The sequence below is a fragment of the Helicoverpa armigera genome, chromosome 18, assembly GCF_030705265.1.
Source record: "Helicoverpa armigera isolate CAAS_96S chromosome 18, ASM3070526v1, whole genome shotgun sequence".
In the NCBI taxonomy this organism is placed as follows: domain Eukaryota; kingdom Metazoa; phylum Arthropoda; class Insecta; order Lepidoptera; family Noctuidae; genus Helicoverpa; species Helicoverpa armigera.
The window spans coordinates 3,876,500-3,896,373 of NC_087137.1; the positions used below are offsets into that span (position 1 = coordinate 3,876,500).

General features: G+C 38.6%; 3 protein-coding genes across 6 annotated transcripts; 2 read left to right on the forward strand and 1 right to left on the reverse strand.

Annotated features, from left to right (window-relative positions):
* Positions 1–690: 690 nt before the first annotated feature.
* On the forward strand, positions 691–5,315 carry LOC110378116 (carboxypeptidase B). Of its 4 annotated transcripts, none has more exons than XM_021337227.3 (10): positions 691–805; positions 1,540–1,725; positions 2,732–2,791; positions 2,971–3,104; positions 3,358–3,518; positions 3,676–3,801; positions 3,891–3,999; positions 4,119–4,265; positions 4,371–4,703; positions 5,175–5,315. In XM_021337227.3, the coding sequence occupies exons 2-9, from the start codon at positions 1,566–1,568 to the stop codon at positions 4,608–4,610; spliced, it is 1,137 nt and encodes a 378-aa protein (XP_021192902.1). In that variant the 5' UTR covers positions 691–805; positions 1,540–1,565; the 3' UTR covers positions 4,611–4,703; positions 5,175–5,315. The 4 variants fall into 4 exon arrangements, with proteins under 4 accessions (XP_021192902.1, XP_021192901.1, XP_021192903.1 ...); XM_021337226.3 differs by having other exon boundaries at positions 700–893; XM_021337228.3 differs by lacking the exon at positions 5,175–5,315 and adding an exon at positions 4,827–4,961 and having other exon boundaries at positions 700–893.
* LOC110378117 (carboxypeptidase B) lies at positions 4,716–7,428 on the reverse strand. The gene is made up of 8 exons (XM_021337231.3): positions 7,236–7,428; positions 6,782–6,976; positions 6,330–6,463; positions 5,846–6,006; positions 5,563–5,688; positions 5,379–5,484; positions 5,161–5,307; positions 4,716–5,079 (listed from the first exon to the last, which is right to left on the reverse strand). Exons 2-8 carry the CDS (start codon positions 6,942–6,944, stop codon positions 4,798–4,800), a joined length of 1,119 nt encoding a protein of 372 aa, XP_021192906.1. The 5' UTR covers positions 6,945–6,976; positions 7,236–7,428; the 3' UTR covers positions 4,716–4,797.
* A 2,755-nt stretch (positions 7,429–10,183) lies between these two features.
* On the forward strand, positions 10,184–19,434 carry LOC110378119 (uncharacterized). The gene is made up of 16 exons (XM_064039262.1): positions 10,184–10,814; positions 10,979–11,133; positions 11,256–11,416; positions 11,965–12,090; positions 12,235–12,331; positions 12,920–13,066; positions 13,299–14,485; positions 15,110–15,222; positions 15,256–15,399; positions 15,490–15,681; positions 16,275–16,408; positions 16,705–16,865; positions 17,295–17,417; positions 17,623–17,728; positions 18,125–18,271; positions 18,859–19,434. Exons 1-16 carry the CDS (start codon positions 10,415–10,417, stop codon positions 19,129–19,131), a joined length of 3,666 nt encoding a protein of 1,221 aa, XP_063895332.1. The 5' UTR covers positions 10,184–10,414; the 3' UTR covers positions 19,132–19,434.
* Positions 19,435–19,874: the final 440 nt, after the last annotated feature.

Genomic DNA, 19,874 nt, shown 5'->3' on the forward strand with positions numbered 1-19,874 from the left:
AAATCAAAATTTCATCAAGATAATGATGTGTGCCTTGGAAGTTTTTTTCCTTGACCTAAATGTAATGCAAACTTCTAAATACCTACTTGAAAAGTCCGAAATGTAACTGTTCGACAACCCAAGTTCATAAAACTTTGAGTTTGAAATTGACCGTTTTTACGGACATGGGACATAATCACACACAAGCAAACTCTAGATTTGTCTGTACTCCGAAAACCAAAACCATTATTGCACGTAATACTTCACTCACATACCATATCGCCTAGCCATCTTTTCGATATCGAAACAGGATAGTTTTCCCGGTCCACGATAGTCGTGCGTCGCGTGACATTGTGCCCGTGTGATTGGCTGGCCACCACAACATGGCGGCGCGCGCCGAGTTTTCTGCCCGCGGTTTTCTAATCTGAGCACGAAATTCGTTCGCGTTTTCGACAGTTCCATTGAAATGTTTTGGCTGCATTTCGTAACTATTGTTTGTAATGGCTTTTTGTAATATTTATGGAGATGGAATTAGTATGGAATTAATAATATTGGCTTCTGCTTGATAAAATGACTCCTTTACTTACATTATAAAAATCATATTAATTTACCTACATGTTTATGAATGTTGTTGCAACATGATTTTGAAGCGTGAAAAGAGGTTTATATTTTAATTCTTAAAATGAAAACAAAGTTTGTCTATAGTTTAATATCACCTGTCAAAAAAGATAACACATCAACAACATTGTTTAAAAGAAAATTTATTTTATATTTGTAACAAATTTTGTAAAGTTTTACTTATTTAAAATTATGGAAGAAAAAAACGGTAAATGAAATCTAAAATTAAATGTACAAGTTTACATTGCTATAAATAAGTTATAAAAAATATTTAACTGTTATAGGAACGTATGACAGTAAGTAGGCAGTAGTTACTTTGGTAGCACCCTGAATTTTCATCATCAACAAATTGAATTGATCATTTTTAGGAGAGCCTCACCTCACCCACACATTATCTAGTGCAGGACCTGTTTCGCCATTTTATAACCTGTGATATCATAAGTTGGACGATTCAATCCGCATCTTTTCCAATCAGACTTCATCCGCTGGATAGGTACATTGTGTCTACATGTGGTAAATATAATAGTGGCACCTGTCCTATGATGCCTGTAAAACATTCTAGCCACAATTAAGTAACAAACGCCGATACATCGGACATCGATTGCCATACAGCGACCGCAATGACTGGCATTCGATTTGTACCACCCGCCGGGGAATATCGATGTAATTCACCAACGTATTGTTAGCATTTTAAATAAACAATGGCTGGGCTATGACAATTAGCTTTATAAATATTCTTGAATATTGAAACGAACTTGCCTTTGGAAGTATGCTATTTTCTGCTAAACCACAAGTCTTATTAGATATGTCATGTATGCCGTATCTCCCAATACATCTTTCAGTTATTCTTGCATTTTCTATCATCAAAATATTGTTTTATTCCAACTGCCATTATTACTTTTATTTGTTAATTTGAATAAGTTGACTTAATTTTCTCTTAAGGTTAAACTAAACGAACATCGCCCAAAATGAGCGTGGCCTTGAAGAATGATGAGCCGCAGCGAGTGAAACCTACACTTAGCCCTGATTTCTTCTACATCTATAATGATGAAGACGAGACTTCGGATTGGGAAAATGCTGAGCTTACTGAATGCGCCGACAATAGCACTCAAACTAGGGGTGGCTGGAGTAAGATTTATACTAATCTTTCGTCACTTTAGTGGTTAATGCTGCATCTATGCTTGGCGGAAAAATATCGGATCACTAGTTGATGGTATTTTTTTATCGACGTAAAATCATCAAATGACCCCTCCCGCTGTGGGTTAGCAGCGGTGAGGGAGTGTCAGACTTTTACTGACTAAAATCGTCGTGTTCCGTCATAGGCCTTTTGTGTACCAGGGCCGCGGTATCTCTTTCGAACAACCCGCAGCCCCGGCAGGCCTTGGCCCTGCTGGGCCCCGCTGGGGTTGCTGACGTCTCTTTGAGGAGCGCGTGGAACAACGCGCGCCGTCGACACGGGTCTGTCGTCTAGGAAGACAGAGGGACGATGAGCCACCCGAACTCACCGCCCACAGACCCACGCCTACGGTGGCCGGGAGTCATCTCGCGACACCCGGCGCCCATGGTGTCTACCTGGTCCAGCGCGGCGGCCGGGATGAGAGGTGCGGACTCTCTGGCGTTCCGCCTCCTCCTTCTCGAGCATGACCGCTTCGCAGAAGGAGGCGACGGCATCCCATTCCCTCTCGCCCCGGACCATGGCCTGAACCAGGGCCGGACGCGAGAGGTCGCCGCCGCCCAAAGCCTCGACGAGGACCCGGCGGTGCCCCTCCCATGCGGGGCACACCTGGACTGTGTGGTCCACCGTGTCCTCGGGGCTGTCCGCACAATGGTGACACCCGGGCGCCTCCTCACGACCGATGCGGTGCAGGTACCTCCCGAAACAACCGTGTCCGGTGAGGACCTGCGTCATGCGGTACGTGAGGGCGCCGTGACTCCTCCCGAGCCACTCCTCAAAGAGGGGACTTACCGCCACGATGGTGGCGTGCCCTTAGTTGATGGTATCGGTACATTCATATTTGTAGAGCCTTCGAGAATTATCAGATGTCTGCTAGGAGAATTCGACATTAACCTTATTTTAAAATCTTTTTTACTGACGGTACTCAAGTTTTTTCACTAACAAATATTAATTTTGTAGGGCTACGCTCGCCACTACAAAAATGTGTAATGCCGAATCGGAAACCGAGAAGACGAAGAGGTAAGAGGATATTTTGTGACGAATACTTCACACGATACATGTCTCCTTAACCATGTTGATATCAGTGTTAGTTCCTTGCAGTGGGAGACAAGCATATTTTCAGAAACTAAAAATAAATCCAGATTCTATGAGGGAGAATGTTGAGAAGGCAAATTGAGCATGTACCTTTACAATTTCAGTGAAACTGATGGATTGGAAGAAATACCACAGACTCGCCGTAATATATTCATTTATAGATGATTTAGAAAAAGATTACCCAGCAATTTGTACCGTGTCAGTTATTGGAAAATCCGTGGAAGGACGAGATATCAAGGTAACCGTCAATTATTACAACGAATATTATGTTTATAAAGCAGAAAGTACTTTATATCCTCATCAATTTACCTAACCAACTTAATTCATCAACCGATTATTATTTCCAAAACCTCCTGTAGTTTTTTTTTTTATCAGCCTTTTTATCGCCGCTGAGCACAGGCCGCCTCTTTCGCAGTAAAGAATTGAGCGTTAATCACCACGCTTGCTCATATCGGGTTGGTGATTTTAAGACTTTTTTTTTATATTTCCAGATGTTAAAGATTTCAAATAGCAATGCAAGCAATTCTGGAGTATGGTTGGACGCCTGTATACATCCTCGGGAGTGGATCAGTACAGCAGTCGTCACCTACATTGCGGATATGCTTGTCAAAAACTTCTTCACTCTTTCTTCATCTATCACTAATAAAGATTGGTAATGCATTCTTTTCTATCATTATAAATTCGCCAAGTGGCTATTGTGAATTATACAATTCCGGCACATTAATGGAAAATAAATGTTCAAATGTAGGAAATGTTTTAACAAACTTTATTTTGCGAAACCTATATAAGTACGTGACTATTATTTTCAGGCACATCATACCAGTTTTGAATCCAGATGGCTACGAATACACGCACACACACGAACGCATGTGGAGAAAAAATCGTGCGAGATATGGAGGCGAATGTGTGGGTGTAGATCTCAATAGAAATTTTAGGTTAGTATCTATAAAAAAATATCTTCATACTTATTTACGTCTGAATACGAACTACCTCTAGATATATGATATGAATTTGTTTTCGTCAGTTATGCATGGGGACAGAGCAACGGCGAAGAAGGATCATCTGATGAACCATCTCACGTATTCTACAGAGGCCCAGCACCATTTTCAGAGCCAGAAACGATCGCAGTGAGAGTGAGATAACACTATTCACTTATATCTAATAGTTATGAACATCAAATTCTATTGCTGTCGGTGTCTCTTAAAGTGTCGTCTTTTTATCCAAGATGTCAATTTTAATTTATTTTTTACAGGATACAATATTGGGATCAATAACTCCCTTCAAGGTGTTCCTGTCCTTTCATAGCTACTTCGAGCTGATCATCTTTCCATGGGGCAACAAAAAGGATCCGTGTCCAGACTATCTACACCTGCTGGAGGGTGGCTCAATCATGGCAAGGGTAACTCCACGTAAGAGACTAGTAGACTAGTTGTACTGTAGTTGGGTAATCGTCATCATATAGCAAACAAAACCTTTGCATTGTTCAGCATTCTATCCCTTTCAGGCAATACATGAAGCAACCGGCAAGACATATAGAGTTGGAAGCACTAAAGATCTCACGTATTATGCCTGCGGGACCAGCATAGACTGGAGCTACTCAATAGCAAAAATACCATATTCCTATATGATCGAGTTGAGGAGTAAAAAACACAAATTCAGGCTACCAAAAGAAGAAATCCTTGAGAATTGCAAAGAAATCTGGAGTGCTGTTAAGGATTTGATGGATTATGTGGATCAACATTAAAAAGAGCCAACTCCTAACCCGAAACAATGTGATGTCAATGACCCTGGGGCAGTTCTAGTCGTATATACGCTTTTGAAAACTGTAACCAGTAATGTAAGTCTGTGATTATTAAATCAATTCTTATTATATTACGTTTTTTATTGATATAATACTTACACAAAAATTTACTACAAACATGACTATAAATTTACTGACGCAGCTTTTTCGCATTAACAGAACAGTTCAAACATTTTCTCTTATCAACAAATTCCACGAGTGCTTTGACGCCGTTTAGGATTTCTTTACAACAGTCGAAGATTTCGTCTCTGGGCATGAGGAATCGCTCCTGTTTGCTTCTCAGTTCAATAAGATAGGAGAATGGTATGCGAGCTGTTCCATAACTCCAGTCAATACTTGTTCCAGAAGCATAATACATTATATCTTTGAAGTTCCCTACTTTGTACATGCGCCCAGTCGTCTCGTAGATGGCCTGAAAAATATCAAAATAAATTAATTGGAATGAACATCCATTGATCGTACTCGTATTTTTAATCATCAGTTGACATGTTACCTTTGCCATTGCAGTTCCACCTTCGAGTAAATTGACGTAATCAGGACAAGGTTCCGCTGTGTGACACCAAGGAAACGAGATAGCTTCACTGCAAGCGTGAAACGTTAGGAATATCTTAAACGGTGTCCCCGAGTACAGAATAATATCCTATAACAGCATTATAATCTTTACTTAATACAATAGAATTTTATTAAATAATCACACAAAAACCTCCCTACCTTAACTGCCGTAGTTTCAGGTTCTGAGAATGGTTCTGGTCCACGAAAATTTAAATGACTTGGATCAGCTGATGAGTGTTCTGGGCCACCACGTCCCCAAAAATATCTGTAAGATGTAACCATAACTGTAATCATAAATAATAATCCTGGCATTCCATTAGCGTCAACAAAAGTTTGCATTTACCCAAAGTTCCTATTGAGATCAACTCCTGTGATGGTATTTCCGAATCGCGATCTATTTTTTCGCCACATCCTATCCGATGTATGGGAATAAAGATAGCCGTCTGGGTTTACTACGGGTACGAAATACCTGAAAATTAAGTATACATACATATTTGTATACCGTAAAATATAGATAATTTATTTCAAGAGGTCAAAAAGACGGCCTCGGTTAAGAAACTGTTTCTGCTATTACACACAAAGTTCCTACTGACTTTCTAAGTGTACCATTTTCAAGTATACTGTACCAGTCTTTATTAGTGTAACTAGCACCCATGGTGTCGAAGTTTCTGGCTAAGTAATCAGCAATGTAGGTGACGACTGATGTGCTGATCCACTCTCGAGCATGAGTCGCGGCGTCCAACCAGACTCCCGTGTTATTTGCATCACTGTTCGAAATTTTTAACATCTGGAAGTTTTAATAATTGTTAGGACAATTAAGCAGATCATTTTGTTTGAACGAAGTCAGACGTCTTGCAGTAGTATTCAAGCGTACAAGCTGCTTCAAGCACTTGTATAGTATACTTGCAAGAGAAGAGGCCCGAGCGAGGGCCAGCACTAGTGTGGGACTGCGGAAGAATCTGGATTCCCGCGGCCCCGCGCCCATGTACAAAGAAAACACCGGGGGTTTTAACTTTTAACCAGCACGCCTCGCCGCCTCTCCCCAGGCGGAGGTAGTCCATGAGGATTTCATAAAAAAAAGTATGTACACAAAAGTTATGGTTCTCAAACCTTTATATCTCGTCCTTCCACAGACCTTCCGATGATGGACACCGTACAAGTCGACGGAAAACTAGCTTCTAATTCGTCTAGAAATTGGTATACGGTGTTAAGAGGATAAAAGTCTTTCCAATCTAGTTGGCGTTCTGGAAACGAAATATAATTTTTAACTGGGTATCAGAGCTTATTAGTAAATATCGTTATATACATAAATGTTTCAGTGTCCCTTAATTAATGAAAAAGCTACACAAAGAAATTCCTTGAAGAGCCAAGAAAAGATCAGCTTAAAGCTGAGATATTTCCTAGACGATACGAATATTTTTGGGGTAACGAACCATCAGTAGGTATTAGGAAGCACTTAAACCATTTAAAGACGTATCAGTATACTCGTTGTTTTCATTTATAATGAACTTAAAAAATCCTCTAAATATTATTAAAGATATTATGAAATTATGGTTAATTACTCGAAGGCGATCGTAGACGGTTGGCCAATATGGGGCTTCGGACACGGCGCGGGCCTCCACTGTAGGCGTTGGCATCGTTGACCAGCACATCGAAGCCGATGTCTCTGCCCTGGAACAGCTTCGCCATCTGCATGGCGCGGGTGCCCTCCACCAGCACTTCCATAACACTTCGAGTCTCTTTGTTGATGATGATAGCTACGAAGAAGGAAATCAGACGTGAAAATATCTAAGTAGCTGGAATTAGTTGCAATGGGGATATGTCTCTTGATTGGACACTGACAAAAGTATAAGACCGGTAATCTAGGCATTTATGTATTTTGTAATTCCAAATTTATTACATCCAGTTTTATATATTTGCCTAAAGTATGGCTCATCAATGAAGATTTATGCAAACGTTCTCATAAAAGTCGATTTTTCCTCTAGAATCATCAGAGAAAATCCTACGGCCACTTACCGCCTTTGCAGTCCAATGTTTTTAGGAACAGCTTTTGACCCTCTTTCGCGCAGTGTACATCCCATATTTGATACCTAGCGTCCTTGCGTGCCACTTTGAATAATGTTGTTCACGGTTAAACCTTGAATTTTTATCTTAATGATTTTTGATATAAAATGAAAATTTTAACTAACACTTGACATTTTAGAACCGATTGACGTAATGTTGACATGTTTAGAGAACTCCTTTTTTCTTGTTATTATCACTGGAATTCCTGAATCGATTAGAAATTCAGATTTTATTTTTCGGGTCTCTCTTTAAACTTTCTGTCAACTCTTTTTCACCTTATAGATTACCACAACAGTCACAAAGCCTTCCACCTTATACAATGTTATTGTACCTAGCTAAGAATTGTGGCTGAGTGCGATCGCTAGCTATGCCGAGCGGGCTGGCTCGATAATTACATGTAATCAGATATTTTCTGTAAGCGCTCCGCTCGCCCTCGTCTCGCCTATGCACTCCCCACTAATGAAACAGGCTACCCTACCATTTGCTCGTGGTGTGAGAGTTCTCACTTTATATTCGTTTTATAATTTTCAAATCTATTTAAAATCTTCCTCCTAATATAGTTACGAAAAGGCAAGGTAGATGGCGATGATGATTGTGATATCATTTTCAGATGTTGGAAGTTGTCTTAGTACGTTATTCCTTATGGAAGCAATACAGCATTTGCAAACAAATCTCGACTACACCAATCATGCATCCCAAATACATATCGGAAATAGAGAGTTATACAAAATTAAATGAAGATTTTTGAATAATGGCGGAAGATTTATTAAGTAGGTACTTTTATAATAACACATTTTCAAAGATACATACAACTGCCCCGTATCAATACTGATAAATAACAAAATTAGAAACATTAGTAGCTGCTACCTGTTCATAGCAAGTTGTATCAGCAAACTGGGTTACTTGTGTGTAGCCGGCCAGTCAATCCATTTTGTTCAGTGCCATAAGAGTAGCTTTGGAAGCTGCCCCAGAGAGTATTAGTAATCAGTATTAGCAGGGCTACAAAACCAATGATGTCAAAACATTAATTTCTATCTCGTTTAAAATATCTGTTACACATTCATAAGGCTTCGAAATATAACACCTTAAAATAGTCGTTTTTGTTGAATATTGAGACACTATACTTTTTGTTGGGTATCTAAAAGTTTTTGGTGAAACTAAACAATGCAATCCGATTGCTAATTAAGGGCAACTCGTAGAACCTTGGGGCCATTTTAAAAACTTATTATACGACCGTGACACACCAATTAAGCGACAAAATCTTATAAAAGTGAAAAATCAACAATAAGTAGGGAACAAGATCAGTCGGTAGGCCGCTAACCAGACGGCGGACCCCAAACTGCGACCCGCCCGACTGTCACCTCGGCTCGGTCTTACGCGCGTTTATCTTTTTAATTGTACACCCCCTTTCACCCCCACAGACCCCCTCGCAGACAGCCTCACACCAGTCCTTGTTACTACCTCGTTAGATTTAGCGAATCACTCATACGTCTTCTTATTTAGTACTTAGGAGAGATTAGCTTTTGCTTCTTCTTAGGAGATTTTTTGTATTTTTGTTATTTTTTTTCTGTGGTTTGTGGAAGTTTTACCTAGTTGATATCATAAACATAAGGGTGGTTGAAGGAGTGTTTCTTGGAACGCAAATTATGATTACTGCCAGGTAGTTGATCTACAGTCTTTAAGACAACAAAGTTGTAAATTGTAACCTGCTTGTTGTAAGTTGTTGCAACATGTTTAATTAAATTAATTGGAATGGCTAAACTTACTTTTCTTTCCTAAATAGATTTGAGTCATAAAATTACAACTTTTGTTTGTTTTGTTACATATTATACATCAGACAGATCTGTAACTTATAAATATTGCTCTAAAAAGAAGCATTTTTCGAGTCAATCGTAAGACTGGCGTTGAAACAACATCACTGTTGCGGCTAATCGCGTCACTATGGCTTGGACATAAGGTGCACTTCGCTTTGATTTAAGCGAAATAAACAAGGATTAACAATTAGTCGCAAAATGTACGCACCAACGCTTAGTGGGTGTTCAGGGGTGGTAAATCGGAGGACCCTGCCACGATGCAGGTGAGAACCGAAGAAATATAGCGAGTTTAACAGTAAACAATCAAAACAAATTAATTGTTGTACTTACCTACTAATCGAGCACTAGGTTATATCGATCTTTTTTTTAAGCCTAAGTACCTTGACATTCTAGTACTCCAAAGATCTTATTTTTTGTTAAATAAAAAAAAATATCATTATATATTCTACTCATTAAATAACCTGGATGTGGAGTGGTGCTTTATTCTACATACTTTAATTTTGCGTAGTCTAAGACAAATACAAAAATAAATATGTAAGAAACATTCGTTTTTTCCCATCCTATATGTTATTTTCTTGTCTTGTTTTCAAATATTAGAAAACGGTGTTATATTAGACCGACCTGTACTTTTGTTTCTAATCTACGTGTTGACTCTGCTTTGTTTTTCATTAGACGCTGCTTATGGGCCACCGTGGCGTCGCGTCGCGTCGCTAAGCACTTAACTGCCAGCCCTGACTTAGTATTCAATGAGAAAAACGTTTTAACGATCTCTTTGAAATCAGATGAATCTTTTGTTCTTAGCCTATCTGTATTGTGACGAGAATAAGTTATGCCTTTAGTCTGCAAAGAAAAATTATACACCTAAATAAAAATTGCTGCTAGAACCCTGCATGTATGTATTGGTGATCAAAAGTATTAACACGGCTTAATATTAATTTGTATATGTATTTATGTAAACTAGCGCATGTGAGACTTCATCCATGATTAAATCACTTACAAAAGAAGCCGAATGTAATCTAAACTGTTTTGTTCAATGTTCATAGAATTCCGGCAACCCAAAAAAAAAACAAAAATCCTTCCACGAATTATTGATGACAACGTCAAACGAGACATATCTGGCGACAATAATATCATGATTCATTCATAGAATCCGTAAAAAAAAACATATCCGTTTCAAATTAACATTATGCCATTTAGTATAATGGACCTCTCAGCAGACATGCTTCATACGCCGACTAAACCCAAGCCTTCTCCAACGCCAGTTTCCGACACGTGCATGTTCGACAAGCTGTTGTGTTTCTTTTGTTGTTAGTCGCCATGCGGAAATCAACAAGAAAACCTAACATCTCACCTGCAAGCGATTACCACCGAAAATGCTTCGTTTCACGCATACCGCGGGCGGTGAGGGTGGCCAAGCCTCAAGGCCCCCAGAACATGCGATACGAACAGTATATCGAGATCAGCGATGACAATGAACTAGAGGCGTATACCCGGAAGAAACTCTGCATACCAGAAAACACAGTGAAAACCAAAACTGATAAGAAAAATAAAACTGAGATTAATGCGGACCTCTCCGAAGAAGCAATCGTAGAACCCCTCATAGAAAGTTACTTCGACAATAACTATGTCGACAGTACCCTCCTTAATTTTGATGTTAAATCAGCAACTAACTCATCGGTCGCTCCTATTAAGAAACTTAACTTTCAACTACCAGACGGTTAGTACGATTTGATTGGACAGTTATACACTAAATTAAATATAGAAGAAGATACGATACATAAAAGAATAAATTGTTCAAAACTTAGCAAATGACTCTTTAGTTTTTCACTTTATATTGTATGTATACTTATTCATTTTCTATTGTAAATGCAATGTTTTTAGAAGATGAAAAACTTGCTAAAGAGGAACACATGGACTGGCAAGACTACCATGATCTTAAAGTCATACATCAGTTTTTGGATGACCTGGAGTCTGCCTACCCGTCTCTGTGCACTACCACCACTATTGGCACATCAGCTCAAGGTCGTAACCTAAAAGTAAGTGACGAACAATAGGCTATTCATCGTGTTAATCTTTTTCTTGGTATGAGAACAAAATAACTTTCTCAATCTGACAAACAATACCCCTATTATTCAAATCGGCTCTTTCATTATACCAGATCCTGAAGATCTCAAACAGCAACGTAGGTAATGCAGCAGTGTGGTTGGACGCGGGAATACATGCGCGGGAGTGGATCGCGCCTGCAGTCAACACGTACATAGCAGATCACATCACCAGGAACTTCGAGGACCTTCCTGAAAGTATCACCAATAAGGATTGGTAACTATTCCGGTTAATATTACACCTTTGCTGAATCTTTTCAAGTTTGAAATAAGATTTATTTCATGTCCATTAAGCGTCCACATCTGTCAGCACGGAATCGCCTTTTTCTGTCGCTTAGAACTGCCATTTGCTAGACCGAGACATCCTCTTCGAGGCGATCGGCATCACGGACAAAATGCGATGGTCGGTATGGAGACTCCGGAACGCTGAAGCGCGCGAAAGCATGCGAACGCATCTTTAACCGCCGATCACTTGCTACCGCATGGTGTCTTCGATGATGATGATTGCCTTTTTGTCTGCGAAATGCGACAGGGCGCGTTCGCATGCGGCAGCATACTGCTGCACGTGGTAGCACAGGCGGAACAAATGCGATTCCTTGCTGCCAGATTTGGACCAATACTAATTATGCTTTCAAGACAAGACAGTTGATCTAAAAAGTTGAAGAGTTACTGCAAAACTTGACATTTTCTAAAAGTTATCTCTTTTAACAGGTCCACCTTCACAATTATTTAGCTCTAAAATTTATTTGATTTTAATAAATACAGGTATTTCTTACCCGTTGTGAATCCAGACGGATACCAGTACTCGCACACTGTGGATCGCATGTGGCGTAAGAATCGCGCGTGGTATGGCGGACATTGCGTCGGAGTCGACCTTAACAGAAACTTCAGGTAATATAAATACTTTTTCTCAACAAACTTCATAATATAATACTGTAGGTCCTACAGAACCTAATGTCTTCACAGTTTGAAAATTATTCATATAAGCGTTTTTTGGGACTACCAATACTTATTTACATATATCTCTTTTTCTAGCGTTGGTTGGGGTGGCAAAGGGTCTTCAGATCGTCCCAACAACGCATTCTACAGAGGTCCCGCGCCGTTTTCGGAGCCAGAAACAAAATCCATAAGGGTATGTATGGTATAATATGTGTATTTAATTACTAGGCTTCATCTCTTTAAATTCTTTACAGGCGAATGAACTTATTTCGCACAAATGAATAAAACGTTTTTCTTTCTTCTTTCTTTCTTTCTTTCAAATGCTTTTGGGGCATGTTTTTCCACTTATGTGATGCTGAACGTTATCTAAATCTATGACCAAACCAAGAGAATGTTATTCAGTAAATACAACAATTAATACTCTTTGAGACAATCTAATCGATGTCGACACAAAGGATCGGTCAAATGCCTCTACACAATACATTTAGATGGTTCAAATGATTGCAGTGGTACCCGCGATCATTTAGCTGTAATATGCCGTTGATGCCGAATTCGTGTCATCGCCATTGCAGGCAGAGATTAAACTGCAAACAGGGTTTAGCCATAAACCAATTATGAAACGATTTTATATCATTCTATTACATTAAATGAATACACTTTTTGAGCTTTAAAGCTTTCACTGCAACACTATTTACGACTTTGTTTACAGTAGCTAGCAGAAATGGGAACTCAAAGTCGCAATTTCACTTTAGAAAAAACTCATGTTACTGTCGCATTTCAGGACATGTTTTTAAAGTCAGGAATAAGGTTTAAAGTGTACATCACACTGCATAGCTATGGGCAAATAATAATATTTCCATACGCCTGCAGCTCCGAACTAGCCCCGGACTATGTGCGGCTCCTCGAAGGGGCTACTGTTATGTCTAAGGTAAGAACTTTACTGCAATGTGTAGCTTTTTATTTTACAATAATCAATGTCATAAAATATTTCATATATCAGGAGGCTGGCTGTGTCCTTTCATCTGGTATCTTATCTATCGTTTAAAGTCAAAACTTTTTTGTACCCCATTAAAATCACCATGCACATCAAGTTACAGGCCGTTATCGTGTTTTTTTTTTTTTTAATAACTGATAACAAAACTAGTTTTTTTTTCCGCCAGGCTATCTATGACAACAGTGGTCGCATATATAAAGTGGGCATTTCAAGGGACGTCATGTACGGAGCTTCGGGCACCAGCAACGACTTTGCACATGGAGGCGCCGGTATCCCTTACTGTTACCTCATCGAACTAAGGAGCAAACAACACAAATTCAGGCTGCCCAAAGAGGAAATAGAAGAAACCGGCAACGAAATATTAAGTTGTGTTAAAGCGTTGATGGAATTTGTAGATTCTAATACATACAAATATGCAGAGGATGACGAGAAAATCGACTTAACAGACTATGATGACGAAAGTGTAATTTTGAAAAGGAGCGACTCCACCGTACGCACTGGCAGTTCTCACATCAGGAGACGAGAATCTTACGACAAAAGACACTATTCTTACGCTAATGCGAGCAATTCTTCCATGACAATTAAAGATTCATTCGTCAGATGGACAAAGTGTAATGTAAAAGGCTCGAAAAATAGCTCGAAAAACAGCTCGAAAACTGACACCAGAAAATCTGATTATTTCGCAAGCACAACAAACAGTTCTAACACAAAAACCAACGAAACCTCATCACTAAGTACAGAAACTACACACGATAACTTTGAACTGCCATCAGAACCTGAAGATTTCAAGGATAAAAGCGATAAGAGTGACAACGGTGACAAAAGTGACAACGGTGACAAAAGTGACAACGGTGACAAAAGTGAAAACGGTGACAAAAGTGAGAACGGTGACAAAAGTGAAAACGGGGATAAAAGTGACAACGGTGACAAAAGTGAAAACGGTGATAAAAGTGACAACGGTGATAATAGTGATAACTGTGACAAAAGCGACAAAAATGACAATAGTGATAAAAGTTATGAAGGTGATAGAAGTGATTCCTTTCTAGATTTGAACGACTCGTTTATGAAAACCACTGAATGTTATAAGGACTTGGTGACTGGTGACTCATTTCTAGATAATCCCAATAGTTGTTTAAAAGAGACCGATTCTTACATGGACAAAGCTAATGAATACATGAAGAAAGCTGATTCTTATATAGCTAAAACTGATGCATACATGAGAGAAACGGACTCGTACATAAAGAGGGCGCATTACTACGACAAGTTTTACGAACAGAGTAAAGACTTTCACGAGACGAGAAACAAACTGTTAAAGAGTACCACTGATAGTGTAGCGAAGACCGATGTACAAAGGTAATCAATATTTTTATCTTATTATATTCCTAGAATTTATCCCTATTAAAAGTACCCAGGTAATTTGTCTGCGCTTTCAACTACATTATACGTATCAAAATATTTAAAGTATTAATGTCGCAACAAAACTATGTCCTTCGAAATATTAAATATGTATTTATTTTAGCTATTTAGTAATTATGTACATTAGGTAACTTCAGCGTTTTTGTCCATTTGTCTTAAAGCCGTTTCAAACTAGCAGATTATGCCTTTGGTTTATGAAAGTGTAGCAAACAAATAGTGATCTTATACACCTAATAAGTACCTGTTCAAGGGAATAAGTCTGTTCATACGCGATAAGTTTTTGAAGTCAAATACGAGGCGCGCGTTGAAAGCAAACGGATCGTGTACGTAATAAAATATTTATATTGAGAATTTAAACCTTCTTTGAAACCATAAACCAAAATAATAGTCAAACTATCTGTCAATATGAAAACTAGTAAAAAAACTGTAAATGACAATGTCACTCCAGTCTTGGCTCATTATCATTGCATATCAAAATTTTCAGTAATCTACAAAAACAACAATTCAAAATTCTTTAACTTCTTCATTGTAATATCTACAAATCGGTTTTTGAGACAACAGTGAAAGTAAACCAGTCAAAGTGGCACCAACGATTCCTAAAACACAAGTATGGGAAGTAAGATTTCTTAGGGAGGGTCAGAGGCACTTCGTGAAAACTTTGGATACTATCGGAGGTTCGTACGCCAGCACACCGGCCGATCCCTAAGAATATCATGAATGTAGTATAAAAACATTTGTAATGACATCCGAAAGTAAAGCTAGCCAACAAGACCAACAACTCGTATCAATTGAAGACATCTTCGCTGGGATAGTATCTTTCATTCTACACTTTGTGGACGCGGCGCCAGGCCGTCAGTAACTTTTTTTATATTTTTTAGTTTTTTTAAGGACTTCTTCAGTGTTCTTTAGTACTTTTTTGGCTCAATATTAAATGTTTACAGCGATAAACATATGGAAAGAGGAACGTAGTACAATGGATATTATGGTTGACGGCCCCCGAGCCGCTCAAGTGGCCGGGATACTACACGAGAGAGATATCCCATTTTCAATAGCCGTACCAGATGTTGCTTCACTGGTTGAAAGGGAACAGGGTAACAGTATCACAAGAACTATCAGGAAAAACTCTGGACCGAGTAAGAAATAATCCGTATGACCAGTATTATTTTAGACGAAAAATTTTACATTTGTATAACTAGGCTCATCAATCAGTAGTTGTAAATTGAAACTAAAAAAAATATTTTCAAATGTTTAGTCATGAAAATAGACCATATTATTTTACGTAGGTTAAGTGCCTTAGTAGTATTTTACATACACCATATCATTATAATATTCGTGTAAATCTATTTCAAAACAATACAAATTCCTAACCCTATCATAGACCACTTATTAAGTAATTGAGTTATCTGCAACAATGTTACATTCATTAGCAATATTAACAAATTAAAATGTAATGCACCCGATAATATCATAGTCTGACCAACGCGCGACCACAAATAAAACTATTTGCTATAATAGATCGATTAGCGCAATTAAATCACGTAATAAGTTAATCAATTAATGATTCGTATAATCTGTATGCCTTTAAAAACTAAACATATGGACGGAAATTATCATTCTTTTATAGTATTTACTAGACTAGAAGTAGTTTGTCAAAGCTGCTCAAATAATTCAGTGGCAGTTAAAAACTTGAATTTTAGGATATTGACCATGTGCAGTAATGTTGCAGATAAGACAATGGACTGGATGAACTATCACCGACTTGAAACTATCTACGCGTTCATGGACAACTTGGCAGCACAATATCCGTATTTGTGTACAATCAGTGTGATTGGGAGGTCTGTGGAAGGCAGAGATTTAAAGGTAACTACCTAGCATTATTTTTTGCAGTTAGAGGTCTTATTTCATGAAAGCGGACAAGTCATGATTGTGTGTGCAAGTGAATATGCACATTATCTTTGTATGCGTAACTCAAACAAACGCTAAGACAAAGTGCATGTACCTACATTTTAAACACACCAGTAAGAATGAACGGAGTCATTTCGTGAGATAGATATATGTGTTACTGTACCACAAACTAAAGAGCTCCAGACGTACTAGGCATTAATCTTAATCTATAGTAAACGTGGCTAAAGGTCATATTTATTCTCATTATCCAGGTGCTGAAGATATCGAATGGCAAGTCAAACAACGCCGGTGTGTGGCTGGACGGAGCCATCCATCCTCGCGAGTGGATCAGCCCGGCTGTGGTCACGTTCATCGCAGACAAGATCGTCAGGACATTCAATGAAATGCCGGAAAGCGTCACCAATAAAGACTGGTAACTAATTAATGTTATTGATTTACACGACTTCAAAAGTTAATTACATAAATCAGTGAACTACTCTGTAAGTAAGGAAATCTGTTGCTAGTTCTTGTTTAAAAAGGTTAAATCTTGTCATTGGGATCGAGCTTTCTGAATTATAATTGTAAGATTACGGCAGAATGACATAATAGTGAGGTAGGTATTTTCGTTTTGCCGAATAAATGCTACTTACCTATTTAATTTCGATAAATTCGTGTAAAGTCTCATTCTTGATGTAGGTAATACTTTTTTCAAGCATGTACCTATATCTAGGTATATGTATGTGCATATGTAATATTAAATTAGTTATTTAGGAAACAATTAAGGAAAAACAATCCAGAATAAAATATTCACTAGTATTATTGGATAGAACTTATTAATTTGAACGGATATTTATCTCTTTAGGTACATTCTACCAGTGATGAATCCAGATGGCTATGAATATACTCACACACATGACAGGATGTGGAGGAAGAACCGCGCGCGATACGGAGAATGCATTGGCGTCGATCTCAATAGGAATTTCAGGTATATACGTCTATATACATTCGAATACTCGGTACCTATAACATAGGATTAATTACTATTACAGTACATATTTAGGATTATTTTCATATTATAACTGTTCCTGTTAATTAATGATCTGTCTCGTCTTCCTTCTTAGAACTAGCTTATTTAAAGTATCTTCTTATACCCAACTTATTTCTCTTAATAAAAATATATCAATTTGTAGCTACGGTTTTGGCGAGAAAGGAGAAGAAGGTTCATCTGACGATCCTGGTAACGTGTTCTATAGAGGTCCAAGTGCCTTCTCGGAACCCGAAACTGCCGCGGTCAGGGTAAGTCACAAAGCTATTCTAGCCTGATATTTACTGAGCTTATGGCTTGCAATTACTGATTTAAAAATAATCAATCATTTAGTTTATTGTTGGCTAGCGACCCAAGCAAAAAAATACTTGAGGAAACCTGGACTACATAGTCTGAAATCACCAACCCGCATTGAGATTATACATAAATCTTCCTCTTTAATCACTCTATCTATTGAAAAAACCGCATCAAAATCCGCTGCTTAGTTTTAAAGATTTAAATAATACATAGAGATCCGTCCCTATGACGGAGAAAGCGATTTTGTTTTGTACTATGTAGTGGTTTCAAACTATGACAAATCTATGACTATTACAAGATCTAAAATTATTTAAAATACGCAAGCATTCCAATTTGTTCTTGTTCTTCAGCGCGCGATCTTGGATGCGCCATGCAGCTTCAAGGTGTTCCTGTCGTTCCACAGCTACGGCGAAGTCATCATCTTCCCATGGGGTTACACCAGTGATCCTTGCCCCGACTATGTTGAGCTCCTGGAGGGAGGAACTGCTATGGCTAAAGTAAGTGTGCAAACGTACAGATTTCATTTTTCTTACATAGTATGAAACTTGTTTTAATGTTACTATTATGTACTAGTAAAGCTTATTTATCATACATCTAGCTTCTGTGCGCGGTTTCACCCGCGTCCCTAGATAAGTCCTTCCCGTAGCTGGATGGTGATAAAAACTATCGTAAGGCCGCGAACGCACTGGCAGGTGGCTTGCTTAGCGCCTAGTGCCTAGCGGCTTTCATCCTAGCTATTCGACTAGCTAGGCGCTAAGCGCGCAGTGCAGCCGGTCGCTTTCATTTTAGAACGTTCGTTTTACTGGGCTAGTCGCTAGGTGACGCGCTAGACACTAGGCGCTAAGCAAGCCATCTGCCTGTGCGTTCGCGGCCTTAGTCTTTCTCGCGGGTCTAAGCTACGTAACTCCCTTCTAATTTTCATACTATACGATTCAGCCATTCTTGAGTTATAAGTAGTGTATCTAACACGACTTTCTTCGACTATAGTTATAGATTATAGCTATTTATTGCAACAAACTTTTTCAATGGATTAGACTGTTGATGAAGAAGTTGATGTCCTCATGAAAAACTCTTCTTCCACCAGGCTATCCACAGCACGAACGGCCACACATACAAAGTCGGCAGCACCAAAGACCTGATGTACTACGCAGCCGGCACCAGCATCGACTGGAGTTACGCCGTCAACAACATACCATACTCCTACATGGTGGAACTCCGATCCAAAACCCACAGGTTCCTTCTCCCCAAAGAAGAAATCGTTTCCACTGCCACAGAAGTATTAAATGGAGTGTTGAGGCTTATGGACTTTGTGGACAGGCGGTGTGCAGGAACCCAGTCATGCGCCTGTCCAAAATGATACATAACCAAATACTCGAGAAAGTTCCATGCCTTCATACAAGAAGTGACCTTACCCAGCAATCAAAAATCAATGCGTTAAATTGAAATGTGGTATCGTTAAAAGTGAGTACCACTTGACTTTTATTAGGGAAAATTGACTTGTTTGATCTTAAAAATATGTAAAATTTCTATCTAAAAGTTATGATATGGACTAGGCCACTTCTTGCATTACAATTGTGATACAGCAGTGATTTTTCCCTTCAAGTTTTGCAACGTATTTTTAAGTTATTGTCTCAATTATATACACTAATTTATACCAACATTTTTTGCATTTCATTTCGTAAACTATAACTACTTCACGTACACGATCAAAACTTCTCCGTCGATAAATATGCACTAGAGGATTTTAAAAACTGTAGTTCCTGAGATTAGCACGTTCAAGTAAGCAAACGTACAAACTTTTCGGCTTAAAGATACAAGGCAATCAACGATTAATTTGTTTTGATTTAAGATTGTTAGGTAAAGACGAGGAGTGGATAGGTTGTATCCACTCCAACTTCACACTCACTGCACATTGCTAAAACTCAAAACGACTCAAAGCCAAACCAAATATATTTTCAGCCTCGGTGGATAAAAATACATTTGCCGTCTATCAAGTCTGGAAACTTTTAAGCTACTCAAATTATTCAACGGCTTAACTAATTCTAACCACGTCTAAATAATCTGGCCGGGTACAATTAGCAACAAAGTTGTAACTTTGCA

Coding starts and splice junctions, on each gene's coding strand:
- LOC110378117 (XM_021337231.3), bottom strand. CDS start 6,944: ATGGAAGTGCTGGTGGAGGGCACCCGCGCCATGCAGATGGCGAAGCTG. Junction 6,464..6,781: donor CCGTCTACGATCGCCTTCGA/GTAATTAACCAT, acceptor TTTCGTTTCCAG/AACGCCAACTAGATTGGAAA. Junction 5,689..5,845: donor AGTTACACTAATAAAGACTG/GTACAGTATACT, acceptor CTTAATTTTCAG/GTATTTCGTACCCGTAGTAA.
- LOC110378119 (XM_064039262.1), top strand. CDS start 10,415: ATGCGGAAATCAACAAGAAAACCTAACATCTCACCTGCAAGCGATTAC. Junction 11,134..11,255: donor CTCAAGGTCGTAACCTAAAA/GTAAGTGACGAA, acceptor TCATTATACCAG/ATCCTGAAGATCTCAAACAG. Junction 14,486..15,109: donor GCGAAGACCGATGTACAAAG/GTAATCAATATT, acceptor TTGAGACAACAG/TGAAAGTAAACCAGTCAAAG.
- LOC110378116 (XM_021337227.3), top strand. CDS start 1,566: ATGAGCGTGGCCTTGAAGAATGATGAGCCGCAGCGAGTGAAACCTACA. Junction 2,792..2,970: donor GAAACCGAGAAGACGAAGAG/GTAAGAGGATAT, acceptor TTACAATTTCAG/TGAAACTGATGGATTGGAAG. Junction 4,266..4,370: donor GTGGCTCAATCATGGCAAGG/GTAACTCCACGT, acceptor TATCCCTTTCAG/GCAATACATGAAGCAACCGG.